Consider the following 18712-nt stretch of genomic DNA (forward strand, 5'->3'; position numbering starts at 1 on the left):
AAAAAAGGATCAAGCTCAAGTTCAACCTCCTACCTCTTCTTAATTCTCATTCCATCCCCATCTGCTAGTATCCCCTCAGACAGCTTTTATTTAAACTACCTAATAGTTACTTTGTAGCTATTTTATATTTTTATTATAGATATGTATCCATAATAATTATATATAAAATACAATAAATATTTTGTAATATAATAAAAATATAATATGTAATATAAATAATAGAATAAAATAGAATTACTATATAAATTTAAAATATATAATAAATAATAAACATATAGAGTAGGTATAATAAGTTATATTTTATATGTAAATGTATAAGATAAAATATAAAACATATAAAATAGTACTTATGCATGCAGATGTTTTCCTCCCCTATTGAATGTCAGGTTCCTTGAGAAGAGAGGCTGTTCAGTTCTTGGACTTTTGTCTCTGGGTACCCAGAAGACACTTAATAAATGCTTACTGAATAACCATGAACAATCTAAAGAAAGTTAAGCTTCTCGGTAATAATGAAAAACAATGAATAAGGAAACAAAACAAAATGTAATGTGCATACAAAATAAGCAAAGACAAATGTACAAATATAAAGAATTAAAAGGGACAACTACTGCAAAGTTATGAACATAATTTAGCGAGAAATCTCTCTGCAAGGGTAAGCAGGTATAAATGTTTATTGGGTTTTATGGTTTAAAGTTAAGTATGTAATAAAACATTTTGCTATATCATAGGAACTCTTTTTTAAAATTTCTAAAAGCCAAATATACTGACATAAGTTATTAGAAACTTATGTTTTATTATTTGAATTGTGAGACCATAAGCTTTCACCACAACCTAGTGGCAACATATCCAAATTGCCGCTTTTCATTTCATCTTTCTGAGATGATTAAGCTCCTTTTAGGTAATGAAATTATAAAAATATTACAAAGCTGACAAAAATTGTCATATATATTAAAATAAATCCTGGAAACAATCATCACTAATCCAAAAGTCAGGGTGTAGCAACAAAAAATGAGCATAATTTTTAACAAATCTAATGAGCATCCTATCAAAGTTACAGCCATCAATAATGTTTTGTAAGAAACAGTACATTTGGGGGCAGCTGGGTGGCTCAGTGGACTAAAAGTCAGGCCTAGAGATGGGAGGTCCTGAGTTCAAATCTGACCTCAGACACTTCCCGAGTGTGTGATCCTACTGCCTAGTCCTTACCACTCTTCTACCTGGAACCAATACTTGGTATTGATTCTAAGATGAAAGGTAAGGAAAAGGAAAGAAGGGGAGGGGAGAGGAGGGAAGAAAGAATAAATTATTTGAAGCAAAGGCAATCTCTGACAATTTATGGAAAAGAAAAACATCACATGTTCTATTCTTTTATTTATTATGTATAGCATACCATCTTTGTGCCTTTTGAATGAATCTTTTATGTATCTTTGAATATAAAAACTAATGCAAAAGATATTTTAGTATACATGTTTGTCAATTACAAATTAAGAACCCCCTCAATTTAAATGTATAAATATATTTAGGACTGAGAAATTAAATAAACTGTCCAAAGTCACAAAGATACTAAATAACAGAGCTATAATATTATCCAAGACTATCTTGATTCCAAATCCAGGGTTCCTTCCAAAGTGGTTTTCATCCAAAGAATATCATTACCCAATCAACAAAAAGTTTCTAAAAATAGCTTTTGAGGACCTCCTACATGACTGGCACCATGCTGATTAGCTAAAAAACCACACATTAAACACTGCACTTACTCCATTCTTAAGTTTAAAAGTAGCATCATCCCATAACCTAAGACAAATAAAAAGATTCTCTTTCCTAATAAAAGTAGGATGAAAAACGGAGGGCTTTGCCCACAAAGAGGTGATTTAGAAAGCAACTTTGCAGGATGCATTATAGACACAAATTGCCAAAATAGCATCAAGTACCTCCTCCTTCCATCTTCCTTCCATTGCCCTAATACTAGTCAATCCTTCAACAAACTAGAAATCCTACATTGCCCCAAAGCATACTTCATCTTCCTCAAAGAAGAATGTTCTTCAATCATATCAAGGGGACCATATATCCATCCTCAGAAACTGGCAGATCATCAGCCTCATAAAAATATCATTGTTTACCTTGTATTTGGGTTGCTTTCTTCCCCCAGAATGCCATATTACATAAAAGTCCCCTCTTAACACAAGTATAAAAGTTGCTAGGTAAGCTGAGCTTCTCCTATCCTGGTATAGTTAGGATATGTGGTCAAAGAATGATAGAATTTTAGTCCAAAAAGTCCTTGGCAGGCACTGAGTATGAACCACTCCTGAAAAGAAATCCCCACATACCTCTGAAGTTGCCATCTCAATTTATATCTAGAGACCTCCACTAAGGGGAAAACCACTGCTCCCAAAGTAGCCCATTTTACTTTTCATCAGCAATAATCGTTAGGAAGATTTTCCTCACATTAAAACTACATTTCACAGACTTCTGGCCAAAATGTCTGCCAGAATTGGAGACAGGCTACCCAGCTCTTAAGTATCTTCTCTAATAAAAGCCTAAAAATTGCACCAGTCTCAATAATGGTCAAAAAATGCAATGAAAAAATTAAGTAATTGGCTTTTGCTACCCCAGAAGTATATAAAAGGTCAGCCAAATACGCAGGGCAAAATAAAAAGGGGGACTGTTTTTAATGTTTTTTAACACAGAATATTTAATTGTGGAATCAAGTCTGTGAGCATCACAAGACATCATGCTTCAGCCTCAAGTTGCTTACTACTGTTGTGAGGAAGATTATTACTTAGTTATTAGCTTAGTATTAGTATTAGACCTAGCAGGAAGGGCTAGAGAATTCCAAGATAGAATGGGGAAGCAGGAAGTGGCTCTTGCTCTCTGAGAGGGACTCCATGGTGGTTGGGGCAAGTTGCAACTGACTTCAGGAGACACCAGATTGCCAGAGATCCTGTGGAAAGACCGTCACCTACTTGTAGGAGATTTTGGTAGAGACTGCTAATCCCAACCTGAGTTTCAGGTTAGCTCCCAGAATCTACCCACCTGGAAGAGTACAGCAGGTGGTCCAGGAGGAGCAGAGACACCACTGGAGTGAAGCTGGACACTACTGTGAGGATATCCACTTCAATCCTGCTTTGCCCTGGGCCCTGTCTTGATTAGGTCTTAGATCAGTATAGATAAGTCCTTCCCTTGACCCTGTGGTTTGCCCTTAGCTTGTAAGAGTAGAATCCCTTATTCCCATCCTTTATTATTGTTTCCCACAATTAAACTGTTATAAACCTTTGCCTTTTGCCTGCCGGTTCCACAGGCCTAGATTAGATACTGCAGGGTGGCAGTTGGGCCCAACTGCCACTTCAGAAGCAGTCACCTCCTTGGCAGTAAAACCTGGTCTCCCAACCTTGTTTGGCCTTGTCCATCTGTCATTTCTGTCTCCCTCACCCCATTGTGAACCCACAGATAATTTAGTTAACTTCCCTACACTACTTACCTGAAATTCTACTTGATGGATACTAGAGTTGGAGACTAGACTAGATTAGAAGCAATAGATAAGTGGGGAGCAGAGTTAGGAAGAATGATCAAGAAGAGGAAGAACTGAGTCATCAATGTGATGAGATAGAAAATGCAGGCAAATACTACATAGTATGCTTCAGAATAAAATATGGGACTCCACTACAGCCAAAACTAGCTAAAGGTCAGAGTAGTTCGTGGTTTGTACATGGGAAATGACTTAACTACCCAGAAACCCCCTCAATCAGAGGGCAAAATGAATTGGGTCCCTGAAATGCCTGTACAAGTAGATGGGGGTAGTTCTTTGAACACAACAAAAAAAAGTCAGTGTATCTTTGTTAATACAAGAATCAAATTGCTAGTCATCTGGAGCCTAAAGGTCTGGTTGCCCAAGGTATATTTTCTCCCACCAACACTTTGGCTAGCATCACAACATGCCTAAAGTCCAGGTTATAAGCTGAGTTCATGAAAAAAAAGAAGTTTCAGCAGACAAGAAGTAATTTCTTGACTTAAGAGTCCAGGCCATTTGCTGCCCAATGCTCATGGTGGTTTCATGAAAGAGATGATACTTTTAGGGAGGTGAAAATAGCCTTGTAAATAGTTATCTTTGCCTTCTGTGTTTTATATTGCTCCCAGAGCTTAGGTTATAGAGCTAGAAGATCCTTAACACGACCACCTGCTGGAGGTTCATGGAGCAATATACAAATTTGCAACATTACTGGTATGTAGGCTCTGAAAGTAGAAATTCCATCCAAATGAAAAGCTTCTTCCTTGCTGCTTAATTCTGGTTAACTCTCCAAAAACAAATCTAATGAATCTTCACCCCATATGGACAGGTCTTTACATGACCAGGGGTTGCTCGAAGAAGACAAAAATCTCTCCCTAGAAAGTTGCAGAGGAGGGATCTTGCCAACTACTGTCCAGCCTAGGGAAACTAAGAATAGCACATGCCAAGGCCAAGGGGTTATAGCACCCTGCCCTGATCCTGAGATGCCACAGAGGGCCGTAAAGATTCAGTCCACTGAACCTAAAAGATAAAGGGATGCTTAACTCTAGGAAGTACTGAGGAGAGAGACCAGGGAAAGGCTAAACAGGCATGACCTCTCTACCTACAAGCACAGTAGGGGACTATGTCTGGCCCTAGGCCTGGATCTAAATTCTAATTGAGGAATGTAAAGCTGGAGAGATTAATAAATCAAAGAACATAACAATAAGTATAAAAAATTATTGCAAATAGAGATACCCAGAAAGATAAACGTAATTTAACAACTTCAAGTAGATACTTAAAAGGAAGCATATTATTTTTTCACCAGAACTATAAAAACAGAAGAAAAGCAAGAAAAATAAATTAACAAAATAAAATCTCTGGAGAAAAGGACTAGAAGGAGAATTAAATAACTTAGAAGAAAAAGAAGAAAGTTTTACACATATTATGGACTTGCTAAATATTAGAACACATTAAATAGAAATCAATGAAATCTGTAAGTAAAATGAAAACAGAAAATATTAGAACAAAATTAAGGGGGGCAGCTGGGTAGCTCAGTGAATTAAGATCCAGACCTAAAGACGGGAGGTCCTAGGTTCAAATCTGATCTCAGACATTTCCCAGCTGTGTGACCCTGGGCAAGTCACTTGATCCCCATTGCCTACCCTTACTACTCTTCTGCCTTGGAGCCAATTCACAGTATTGACTTTAATGGAATAAAGGACTTTCAAGCATTTCTGTCGAAAAGACCAGAATTGAATAAGAATCCTGAAATATTAACACAGGAATCTTAAGGAATGGAATAAAGGAAATATATTTGAGCACTTAGAAGGAGCTGTGTGTAGTGCTAATATTTTAAGAGGAAGAGAGAAAAAAGTTATTAGGCCATTTGTCAATTAGGAAATAGTTCTTTTTCTTATAAATTTTTACCCTTTTTCCTCAGAAATGAGACTTTCATCAGCAAAATATGCTGTATATTTTTAATTAATTAATTTTCAACGTATTAGATTTGTGCAAATTCTTTTTATGCTTATATAATTAAAATTACCCATTTATCTTCTATGATCCTCTCTTATTTGGGGCCACAAACTATTCCCCTATCCACTGAGCAATAGGTAACTTTTTCTATGCTCTAATTTGTTTACAATGTAACCTTTTTTATGCAGAGATGTTTATCCATTTGGAGCTTATCTGTGTATAAAGTGTGAGGTGTTGGCCTAAGTCTAGTTTCTTCCATTCTGATATCAAAATTTAACAACAGTTTTTGTCAAATATTGTCATTTTCCCATTAACAGGGGTCTTTCTGCTCATCAAATACTAGGGTACTAGACAGATGTTGTGTACCTAATCTGTTTCCCTGAATGATCTCCCAATTTCTTAACCAATCCCAACTGTTTAATAAGTGCTTTATAGTATATAGATATATAGTTTGAGATATGGTACTATTACTAGGCTCCCCCCAATTTATTTTTATTATTTCTCTTAAAAGAAATTCTAGACCTTTTTTCCCCCACTAATATATTCAATTCCATTAACAATTGTTAAGTACCTACTATGTGCTAGGCATTGTGCTAAACCCCAAAAGAACAAAAGAGAAAAAGGCAATTTCTGCCTTCAAGGTCTTTACAATCAAAAAGGGGAGGATTATATACACAAAAGGAAGTGATAAAGTGGGCATAGGGGAGGAAGGAGGGGCATGTGTTGAAACCAAGCAGAACTCCTAAGAGAAAATAGAAAGTTTACCAGAAAAGTTACCAGAGCCTCCAGAAATTCATTGCTCTTTCCTCCAGGCCTCTAAACAGAGGAGAGGAGAGGAGAATGAGGGAGTTTAGAAGGTGCTGAATAACAAAAATTGAATCAATAAGAATGCTGATGAGATTTCTGGTCAAATTATCTTGGCTGAGGTATCACATTTCCTCAAATCAAAACTGAGCAGAGCTGCTTATAGAAAATGGAAAATGACTTCCAAATGAACTATGTTTGTTTTATTTTATAGTTAATTTTTTAGTAATTTAATTGACTTGGTAATGAAAAAGCATGTAAATTATTGGTAGAGTTCTTATTTTCATTATAATAGGCTATCCCATGCAAGAAAAATTAATATTTTCCAATAATTTATTTGTTTTTACTAATGTAAATGGTTGTTTGTAAGTGTACTTAAAAAATTCTCATGTATATCTTGGGAGACAGACTATAATTTATAAAATCCATACTGATTTTAATTGTAATTTATCTATCTTTTTTGAGTTTTGTTGGTATTACACAGAAATGCTGATAATTTTGTAGATTCTTTCATATTATGCAAGTTTGCTAAATATCAGTAACCTCAATATGATAAAAAAGAACAATTCTGAGAACTTTTATAAGTGGATGAAAAATGAAATAAGCAGAACCAGAACAACTTATACAATGGTAACACTATTAAAAAATAACTTTGAAATTTTTAAGAATTATGATCAATACAATGAATAATTGCTATCTTCTAAAGAGATGAGGAATAGAGGGTAAAGAATGAGACATATATATTTTGTATATACTCACTGGGGAAATTTGTTTTGTTTGTTGATTTATGTATATTTGTGGGGTTTTTTCCCCTTTTCTTTTTCACTAGGGTGGTGATGGGAGAGGGGAAATATTTCTATTCAGCTAAAAAAATAGAAATGGGAGCTATAGATATGAAAAGTGCTTCACTTTCAGGAGAATTCACTGTATATAAGTTTTCCTTAATTGTTTTACCTTGTTAAAAGAGATTACTCACATGGGAGAAGTAATCTATAAATGTAGGTAATGTAAAAAACATTAATTTAATAAAACTGAAAAGTAGAAAAATAAATGTTTATGGGACCTGGGATGTTATAGAAGAGATTCTGTTTTGAGTCAATAGCTAATATCTAAGTTCCTTTCAAACTTTTAAGACTGTGACTCTACATGATACGGACCATAATTACAAAAGGAGAGGAGATCAATTTGGGCTATCAAAATTGGATATCCTATGGAGGAAGTGTAACTTTACAGGACATTACAGCTAGCTAGAGCTGCAAAGGACCTCACAAACCATTAAATATTACATTCTTAATTTATACATGAGGCAACTAAAGCCCAGGAAGGTCAAGCGATTTACTCCAAATCAAGCAGTTCATATTAAGCATCAGAGGCAAGGTTTCAACCCAAGTCCTCTAACCCTAGATAGAGCACTCTTTCCACTGCTGATTTGAACCTTGCCTTGAAGAATAGATAAGAAATAGAGAAAAAGGGAAAAGGCACAGTAAGTCTGTTTGCAGATAGGGTGTGAGACAATAAATCATTCAATTACTCTGAGAGCACTGTGTTAGACTCTGATAAGATGCAAAACCAAAAATACATGATATCTTGCCTTTATATAGTCCGCAATTCATGTAGAAATCTAAAACTGGCATTATGAAACATAGAATATTTAAATATTAAATTCTACTGTGTCATCTATAAATGTAATAGGTATTGAAAAGGAGAAAGGTGAAAGTTATAGTAGTGAAAAAGGATTCTCAGGGAGCTATGCCTTTAGGAGATGAAAAAAGATTCAGATAAAAGAACCGGACAAGTTAAGAGAGAGCATTATTATGAATAGTGTAAATTATAGCATGAACAAAAGGGGTGAAGCAAACATAACTGTGGTATACAGAGAACATCTGAGAAATCAGCTTCACAGTATCAGATGGTATTTGCTAGGGAATTATGTGCCAGAAGAAAGAAACAAGGAAGAAAGGTGACCTTGATACAAAAAGCCATTTTAGATTCTTAGTCAAGGAAATAATGAAATTACTGTATTAATCTACATAGACTGCAGGTGCAAGACTGCATGAGCAAGATAAGATGCATCAGTGGTCCCCAGTAGATGAAAAGCTCATAATAAACAAGTCCTAGAGAAAGGAAATAGTAGTATAGAGATGAGAATTTGAAAAAGAACTAACAAGAGATTCTGAGTAATAAGATGAGAAAGAAAAAGAAAAAGAGGAAGAATTTTAGAGTATATTAAATCTACATGACATTAAACATCTTTATACAAATGGTCAGGATAGTACAGATTTTAGAAAGATTATTAGTGGCAGAGGCAAGACTACAATCAAGATCTCCGAATTCTAGTTCAGCATTCATTACATTTCATTTTTTTCCCTCTATATAATAGTATTTTAGGTGTATCAAACTACATCTAAAGAAAAGAGAAGCCAAGGAATCTTTTCTATTATTTCATAGCATTCTTAATGCTGTACCCTAAAGAGAAGAACTGGTTCTTGGTTAGGGGACAGTGGTTTCCCCTAGTTTTCCTAGTGACTAGCACTTTTCCTCTACAATAAGGGCAAAGTACATCCAAAGCAAAAGCTGAGTGTGATGAAAACAAAACCATCAAGCTAAATGACATTTATAAATGGGTTTCAGAGTACTGAGAGGATTTATAACATAAAAAAAAAGATTCTAAGAAATGATGTTTTAGAGCATTAGAAAGAAAAATCTATAGAACTCTACTACCAACTACCTAGATAGGAATCACAAACTGGCAATGGCAACAGATAAGCCACTGGATTAAATCTGCCTTAACAGGATCAGAGTTGTGGATTTAAGAAAGAATAGTATTTAATATCTAGTATCTAATATAGAAGTTCTGGAGAGAAATAACCCTAATATAGTCCATAACACATGACACGTCGACAATTCTTTGATTAGAGCAAACTAAATTTGGGGGAGGGGAAGTAATGTGGAGGTTTAAGTACAGTGTAAGTCCTGGTTAGATCTATTAATCTGAAAAAATTGTGGTATGAATTTAGCAAGGGACTATCATCCAAGGGCTAAAAAAGTTCAAAGGTCATCAGAAGCAGGTCAGTCTTCAATTTGGGGATTTTTTTCATCCTAGGAATTAATAAAATCATATCTAAAGAATAGAAGGTAAATGGCTTTCCAACATGCTCAGGAAAAAAGCTATTCGCTTAAGTTTTAAAAATTGAGATGTCTCATTAGCTGGCTATAAAAATGAAAGAAATCCCCCTCTATGTTTCCAACCTTTGATCCAAATGATCCTGATACCTTTTGGTATCCTTTGACCTTTTGGGATTTTAAGCAATGGTATGATTTCAGAGATTCTGAATGCATTATCTGTATGAACATATGTCTTTTTTTAATTTTAAAAGTCTTCATAGCTGACTTAATAACATCTTAATTGAGAATAACTGCATTTCTTATTTCATAAAGATATGAGAAACTAGATAAAAGACTTCTATTTGTAAACTCTTCAGAGAAAACTGATCAACAATGAAACATGCTCATAAATGAAAATAAGTTTAATTCAGAGGAATAATCACCATCAAAATGAATTTCCTCATGTGAAATGAACTGAAGCAATCCTTTTCTGTTGATTTCTTACCTCTATAACCCCCTCAAGGGGCAGAGACAGTGAGTCTATAAACCTATTAAACTAATTGTAAAGTATAAGAGCCTAAACATTTTCATATAAGGGTTTAAATAAAAGATTTTCAAATGGTAGGTCTTCACTAAATCATTTTTTCTAAAGCAATAAAATTTAGTAATAATGAAGTACTTGATCACATTTTTAAATACATAAAATACACACTATTTTATAAACTTGAAACAGGAAAATATATACTATTCTCTGAGTTTTAAAATAAAATTTATCTCCCATTGCATTGTTAACACTATAATCTTCCAAAGGTTAAAATTCCAATGAATAGCTATGATTTTATTTCACTGTACTCTGGCTGTTTTCCTCCATATTCTTCCCAGCAAAATAGTCACTATACTATTGTAGGTTTGACTTTCTAACATGTTTAATCTATATGTGATTTCTCTCCTCCCGCCTCTACCTCAACTTGAGAGCAACTACAAATTAGAGAATTGTGCTCTGCTTCTTCTTTTTATCCATGACAGACAGGATGAGAAAACAAATCCTATACCATTCACTGAAGCATCCTGATGACTTCAATCTTTGGGGAAAAAAAGATACTCTCCCCATCTTTACATTCTCATCTTTTCTCCAAAATCCTACTGCAGGTCTTTAATAATTGTTCCTTGACAAATCTTTCAACCCCAAAGAGAGAATCAATCAATAATATTAACTGAGAAGTAAAAAAAAAAATGAAGCTGTCAAGAATCTTTCTTTAAAATTTTTTTCAAATTTGTCCAAATTAAATAGTAACACTGTGCCCACATGGAAATTTTCTTACAAAAGAGGGAAAGGCAGTAACATTTTAATAAATACTCATTAAGTAAATCAAACACAAAATGATATACCTCTCTCTTATTTCTCCTTGCAACCTTGAGGAATTCCATAAGGATCTGTAGTTGGGCAGCGTGTGACTCCTATAATAGAAAATTACATTTTAAAAGAAAAACTTTTGATCATGAGTCTATTGTTTCTTAAAACCTCAGTATGAATGGGATAAAAGTTTCATACAAATTTACTTACCACCAATTAAGCTATGCATCATTTTATGCATTCATTTAAAGGTTTCTCATTTGACAAAAGGTAGTTTTAAAATAGTTTTTTTTAAGTTATTTTGAGTTATAAGAGTAGTAGTCTAGTTCAAAAGCAGAGGATTCAGTGTCATAAATGGTCCAGTGATTTCAACCCCTTCATGTTCTAGATTAAGAAATAGTTTAACAAATTTGGTAAGTGGCTACATAGGATCAAAGAATAAGAGCTGAAGGGAACCTCACAGATCTGCCTTAATGTGTTCATTCCATATAGAGACCTGGAACCAAAGAACTGAAGTGTCCAAGATTCCATAGTAAATCAGCAGGTGAATGCAAGTCCTTAGAATCATTCTGCATACTCTCTATTGTACCAGGTTTTAGTGGAATAAATTCAAAGTAAATTCAAAACCTGGTCTTCTGGACTACAAGTTGAATAGTCTCCTTTTAAAAAAAAAGAAAGAAAAAACTTTTTTCTTGAAATCTGCTTTTTCTACCAGTTGATAGGTGGTCAAAGAATATAAATGGGCAATTGTCAGAGGAAGAAAACAAGGCTATTTAATCATATGAAGAAAATGTTCTAAATCACTCTTTATTAAAGAAATGCAAATTAAAACAACACTGAGGTTCTACCTTATACCTATCAGGTTAGCTAATATGATAGAAAAGGAAAGTGATAAATGTTGGAGGAGGTGTGGGAAAATTGTTTGTGGAGGTGTAAACTGATACAACCATCTGGGAGAGCTATCTGGAACTAAGTCCAAAGGGCTTTAAAACTATGTTATACCCTTTGATCCAGCAATACCACACTTAATGGGTCTGTTTCCCAAAGAGATCAAGAAAAACGGAAAAGGATCTATTTGTAGAAAAATATTTATAGCAGCTCTTTGACATGACAAAAAATTAGAAAAAGCAATATTATATGATGAAAAATTGTGAATGATTTGCCTATTCTTAGCAATACAGTGAACCAAGATAATCCTAAGGACTAATGATAAAAAACGTCATCCACTTCCAGAAAAAGGACTGATAGAATTAGAATGAAGACCGAAACATATTATATTTCTCTTTCTTCATTTTTTTTGTTCAAGTTCTCTTCCACAAAATGACTAATGTGATAAAATTTTTTTATATTATCTCACAAATAAAATCTACTTCAGATTGCCATTTCAGGGAGGGATAAGGGGAAGGATGGAACAAATGAAGGAAGAGAAGATGGCTCAAATTTATTTTTAAGTTTAAAATTGTTCTTATGTGTAATTAAGGAAAAAATGGGAAAAAAATTTAAAGAGAGAGGTTGGTATTGGTAAGGAGGATGAGCTTATCCCTTAATACAGAATGTGAGGTGATACTAAAGAATAAAACTGAGATGAGGAGAAATGATTTTTTTAATTTTTTTTTTTTTTGCCAAAGTATGAATTGAGGTACTCTGCTAAAAGGAAGAAGGGAGGTGGTGATTCAGGAAAGGAGAGGAGAGGTTTGGAACAATCACAGTATGAGTAATGGGAGAAGATAGAGAATATGGACATCATCGCTAAGCCTGGCTAAAATTATAAAAATTCAAGCTTAGAATATAAAAACCAGAAGAGATTTCAAGAGATTTTCTAAGCCAGAAATATCACACATGAGTCCTGAGGGCCACATGTAACTTGGAAATATGTAACCAAATAAAAATACAATAACAATATTTAACAAAAGAAATCTACTGTTTTTATACCACTTTCACTTTCTAATGCATTTATTCCCTACCCAGAGAACCATTTTCTTTAACAGTGAATAAAAAAGAAAGAAAATGATCTGGTCAACCATGTTAAAAACACACCACCTGACCATATGCAAATCCCACCTCTGCAAAAAAGGGAGGTACATTTTTTCATCTAGTCTTCAAAGTCACTCTAATCTGGTTAATAATTATACAACATTCTATTTTTGTTTCATTGTTGTCCTTTCCATTTCCATTATTGCAGCCATTGTGTTAATTGTACTCTGGTTCTGTTTACTTACTTCACTTTGCTGTAGTCTTCATTTTTGTAATTTCTTACATTATAATAATCATTGCATTTATGTGTTAGTTTGTTTAGCCACTCCCTTATCAAGTTATCGACTTCTGTTCCCAGTTTTTTGCTACACATATATATATATATATATATATACACACACAAACACAATTATAGATATATATAAACAGATATAGATATAGATATATAATATAAAGCTACTTTGCTATAAATGTCAGTAGAAATGGTACTTTCCTTTCTATCTTTGACTACTCTGAAATATCGGCCTAGCAGTGAGATCTCTGGGTCAAAGATTACATGTGGACACTGATAAATTCCGTAACGTAATTAAAATTATTTTCTAGAGTATTAAACCAATTCCTGACTATCAAAAATATACTAAAATGTCTACTTTTCCACAATCCCTTAAATGTGACTGTTCTCTGCTTTGGTCATCTCTGATAATTTGCTATATACTACAGACTAGTTCTGATTTGTATTTATCTTATTATTAGTGATTTAAAACAATCTTTTTTATGTTTAATAGCTTCCAGTTCTTCTTTTGGGGACTGACCACTATCCACATGGGAAAGCACTCCTCTATCTGAGATATTTGATATAGTTTTTCCTCCCAATCAGTGCAATCCCTTCCTACTTCTGTATCTATCATGTAAAAGCTTTTCCATTTCCCCACCACATTTCCATTATATAAAAATTATACCACATTTATACTCCAGGGAATAGTGAATGACCCATGATATATTAGTATAGGAAATACATGGGAAATTATGGTTTGGAAACAATGCATGAATACAAAACACCAATAGAAAATAATCTTTCTATACCTTGAGAGGCACCACAACAGGTAGATATAGATAACACTGGGCTTGTTATCAGGAAGGCCTGAATTAAAAATCAGATAATTACCCTAAGTAAGTTATTTAACCTCTCTGTCTTCAATTTCCTCATTTATAAAATAAAGAAGTTGGACTAGATGTCCTCTAGGGCCTCTTTAGCTCTAAATCCATGATCTATGAAAACATATGAATTTCATAATTAAATAACCTATACCTTACCCACATATCTAATGCACTAATAAGTGGCAGAGGCAAGATTTAAACCCAAGTCCTACTAGCTCAATATCCAGAAATCTATCTACGACACAAGGTTACCTCTGATCTATATACTATGCTACTATATGAGAAACATATAATGGAAAAGTGGCAAATTCCTTCTCAATTCTGTTTTCCCCTCCCAATTTCAAGTGCACAGAGAATAAAATAAGTACAAAATCAAAACCATTTCAAGAAAAATGATGACATTCTGGAAATTCTGGAAAGAGTATAAATTCTTAAAATTGTATTCCACAGATCTTATTTAATCATACAATATGATAAGATATAATAAATGGATTATTTTTAGAAGGCCTACTAGAAAAAACTACATGTACATATAACTATTTCAAGAATTAATAAAAATAAAGGAAAAAAATGTTAGTGATCTATTTTAAGGAAAGAGAAAGGGTAAATATAAATAATACAGATTAGTAACTAGAATAAACTACAGTCACACATCACTCAGATAAAGACAAACTGACTAAATGACTTCACCCTGGGAACAAAATTATTACAGATAAACTAATTCATTAGATAAAAGATTAAAAAATGTTAAGATGCTAATCAAAGGCACAATGGCACCACTGCCATAATTAATTTTGTTAAATGACAATTTCTCTTAAAGATAAAACTGAAAAAATGCAAAAGTAAATAAACCCATGGAATCTCATTTTTCAATTACAGAAGAAAAATAAGATGAGATGAGAAAAGATAAGCTGAGATAAGATAAGGTAAGGTAAGATAAGATATGGTAAGCTAAGCTAAGCTAAGCTAAGCTAAGCTAAGCTTTTCTGAAAGTAAAGCTGCAATACTCATTGACAAATGACTGGTGTTGGTGACCAACAACTTTGTGGTTGGTCACATTAAAATTTTTACAGTAATTAGCACAACAAAATAAACTGTTAAAGAAAAAATGAGGTCCTCAGAAATCAAATAAGTAAACAGACTGGATTTTTTTTTTTTTGTTAAATGTATTGTGCTTTTAAAAAGTAAATTAAAACCAGCCATTTTAAACTTTAAGCAAAATCTTCAACTGAATCCTTCAAAGCTTTCCCCACCACCACTATCCATTTGCCTTGCCAATGAATGTTCTAAGTTATAATTAAAATTCCCAACACATATTTACAAACATTATTTCCCAAAAGGATGAAAGTTAGAAAAGATGACCAAATGAAAAAGAAAGAAAATATCCAGACACACTGCAATTTTCTTGGCATTTAAAATATATTTCCATTCTCATATGATGTACTTTGATTTGTTTTGCATGTCTCGAAATGCTCTGTTCACTGGACAAAGACTGGATCTCCATTACATACTACAGGGCAGGTACTGTTTTTTTCTATTTTGATAATTGTATTTAAATATATATAGCATGCTGTGCAACTCTATGTATTTTACTTAAGTTTTTAAAAACATGATTCTGAGAAAGGATTCATAGGTTTCAACAGCTTGTCCAAGAGGTTCATGACATAAAAAAAGATTAAGAATCCTGGCATAAAGAATTAATATAACAATATAGCTAACAAATATTCATCTGAGTAGCACATTCAAGTAGCTTCCTAACAAAGTACTGGCCATGTTAGCTTCAAAGAAGTTTGTTTATATACTTAAATTTCCATTCACGAGAAAAAAGGACTTGAATATGACTACCAAAAAAATTAAAACTGGGAATCAATTCAAGGAAAGAGGGAAACTTAAATATAAACAAACTAAATAATCCAGCACAATTGTACTCTTGTCTGAGAAGCACCCCCAAAATGCAATTAATTCTAGGGGCAAGTAATCTAGGTCAGTTCATAGTGATTAGTTCCAATGGCAAAGTTACGGGTCAGCATAACAAAATGCAAATGCACTAAATAAAAATGTGAAACATCAAAGAGAACACAAGATTTTCAAAAATTGTTTACAAAGAGGGAACAGTGACATACTGTATAGGATGAAATGTCAATATATATACATATATATATATATATATATACATACACGTATGTATGTATGTATGTATGAATGTATGTATGTATAAATATATACAAAACTAGAGGGGGGAAAAAGAAGGTAATATTAAGAAAAATAGGGAAAAAAAAACAAAAAGGAATAAATTTATATTGCATAAAGAAGAGCGTGGGGCCAACAGGGAAGAATAACAACACACTGTAAGGGTAAAGAGGTTGGACAGAGGAAATATTTAATACTTAAGTACATTGAAATTAACTTAAAGAGAGAAGAACAATCAGATCCATTGGGGCAGAAAACTGATTTGCGCCCTATAGAGAAGAAGAAGGGTAACAAAAAGACTGGTGGAGAGGGAACTAACACCAGGAAGAGAGAGGGCAGGGTTGGGGTTGGGTAGCTTAAAACGGTCCTAAAGAAGAATAAGAGGAGAATTAGAAGGGAAAGGGTAGAAAGGGAAGTACAATAAGGGAGGGGATTAGGGGAAATGATTTAAAAAAAGAATGGTATAGAAGGAAATAGGGAAAGAAGAAAGGACAGAACAAGGAGAGAGAATCAAAATGCCTGGGAATACACAGTTGATAATTATAACTCTGAATGTGAATGGGATGAACTAGCCCATAAAACGGAAGCAAATAGCAGAGTGGATTAGAAACCAAAATCCTACCATATGTTGTTTACAAGAAACACACATGAGACAGGCTGACATACATAGAGTTAAAATGAAAGGATGGAGCAAAAGTTATTGAGGTTCAAATGAGAAAAAGAAGACAGGGGTTGCCATCATGATCGCTGACAGAGCCAAAGTAAAAATAGATATGGTTAAAAGAGATAGGGAAGGTAACTATATACTAATAAAAAGCAGTATAAACAATGATGAAATATCAGTACTCAACATGTATGCATCAAACAGTATAGCTTCCAAATTTCTAAAGGAGAAGTTAGTGAACTCAAGGATGAAATAGATAGCAAAACTATACTAGTGGGGATCTCAACTGTCCCCTATCAGATCTAGATAAATCAAACCAAAGAATAAATAAGAAAGAGATAAGAGAGGTGAATGAAGTCCTAGAAAAACTAGAGTTAATAGATATATGGAGAAAAATAAATAGGGACAAAAAGGAATACACCTTCTTTTCAGTAGCACATGGAACATTCACAAAAATAGACCATGTAAAAGGGCATAGAAACATGGCAAACAAATGCAAAAAAGCAGATAACAATAAATGTAACCTTCTCAGATCATAATGCAATAAAAATAGTTATTAGTAAGAATACATTGAGAGGCAAACCAAAAACTAATTGGAAATAAAATAATATGATTCTCCAAAATAATTTAGTGAAAGAACAAATCATAGAAACAATTAATAATTTCATTGAAGACAATGACAATGATGAGACATCTTACCCAAACCTATAGGATGCAACCAAAGCATTTCTAAGGGGAAAATTTATATCACTGAGTGCATATATTAACAAATTAGGGAGGGCAGAGGTTAATGAATTGGGTATGCAACTTAAAAAACTAGAAAATGAATAAATGAAAAATCCTCAGAAGAAAACTAAATTAGAAATATTAAAAATCAAAGGAGAAATTAATAAAATTGAAAGTAAAAGAACTATTGAATTAATAAATAAGACTAGAAGCTGGTATTTTAAAAAAACAGATAAAATAAACAAAGTACTGTCAATCTAATTTAAAAAAAGAAAGAAGAAAACCAAATTAAAAGTATTAAAGATGAAAAGGGAGACCCTCACCTCTAATGAAGAGGAAATTAAGGCAATCATTAAAAACTATTTTGTCCAATTATATGGCAATAAATATAGCAATCTAGGTGATATGGATGAATGTTTACAAAAATATAAATTGCCTAGATTAACAGCAGAAGAAATAGAATACTTAAATAATCCAATATCAGAAAAAGAAATTGAACAAGCCATCAAAAAACTCCCTAAGAAAAAAATCGCTAGGGTCTGATGGATTCACAAGTGAATTCTATGAAACATTCAAAGAACAACCAATCCCTATACTATACAAATGATTTGATATAACAAGCAAAGAAGGAGTCCTACCAAATTCCTTTTATGACAAAAATATGGTACTGATTCCAAAGCCAGGTAGATCAAAAACAGAAAAAGAAAACTACAGACCAATTTCCCTAATGAACACAGAAGCAAAAATCTTAAATAGAATACTAGCAAAAAGACTCCAGCAAATGATTGAGAGTATTATCCATCATGATCAGGTGGGATTTATATCAGGAATGCAAGGATGGTTCAACATTAGGAAAACCATGCACATAATTGACTATGTCAACAAGCTAACAAACAAAAATCACATCATTATCTCAATAGATGCTAAAAAAGCCTTTGACAAATACAACACCCATTCCTATTAAAAACACTAGAAAGTATAAGACTAGAAGGACCTTTCCTAAAAATAATAAGCAGTATATATCTAAAACAATCAGCAAGCATCATCTGCAATGGGGATGAGTTAGCAGCCTTCCTAATAAGATCAGGAGTGAAACAAGGATGCCCATAATCACCTCTATTATTTAACATTGTACTAGAAACACTTACAGTAGCAATTAAAGAAAAAGAAATTGAAGGTATTAAAATGGGCAATGAGGACAAAAATCCACTATTTGACAAAAACTGCTGGGGAAAATTGGAAAACAATATGGGAGATATTAGGTTTAGATCAACAT

The 18712-nt window shown here is 33.2% G+C and overlaps 1 protein-coding gene across 1 annotated transcript in view; it reads right to left on the bottom strand.

Annotated features, from left to right (window-relative positions):
- The window catches only part of COP1 (COP1 E3 ubiquitin ligase), a 317833-nt gene that overhangs the window by 234030 nt on the left and 65091 nt on the right, over positions 1-18712 (bottom strand). The window contains exon 6 of the mRNA XM_044674889.1: positions 10760-10828. Within this exon, the coding sequence (XP_044530824.1) occupies positions 10760-10828 (69 nt within the window). The remainder of the gene's footprint in view (positions 1-10759; positions 10829-18712) is intronic.

The sequence above is a fragment of the Gracilinanus agilis genome, chromosome 4, assembly GCF_016433145.1.
Source record: "Gracilinanus agilis isolate LMUSP501 chromosome 4, AgileGrace, whole genome shotgun sequence".
Lineage (NCBI taxonomy): Eukaryota > Metazoa > Chordata > Mammalia > Didelphimorphia > Didelphidae > Gracilinanus > Gracilinanus agilis.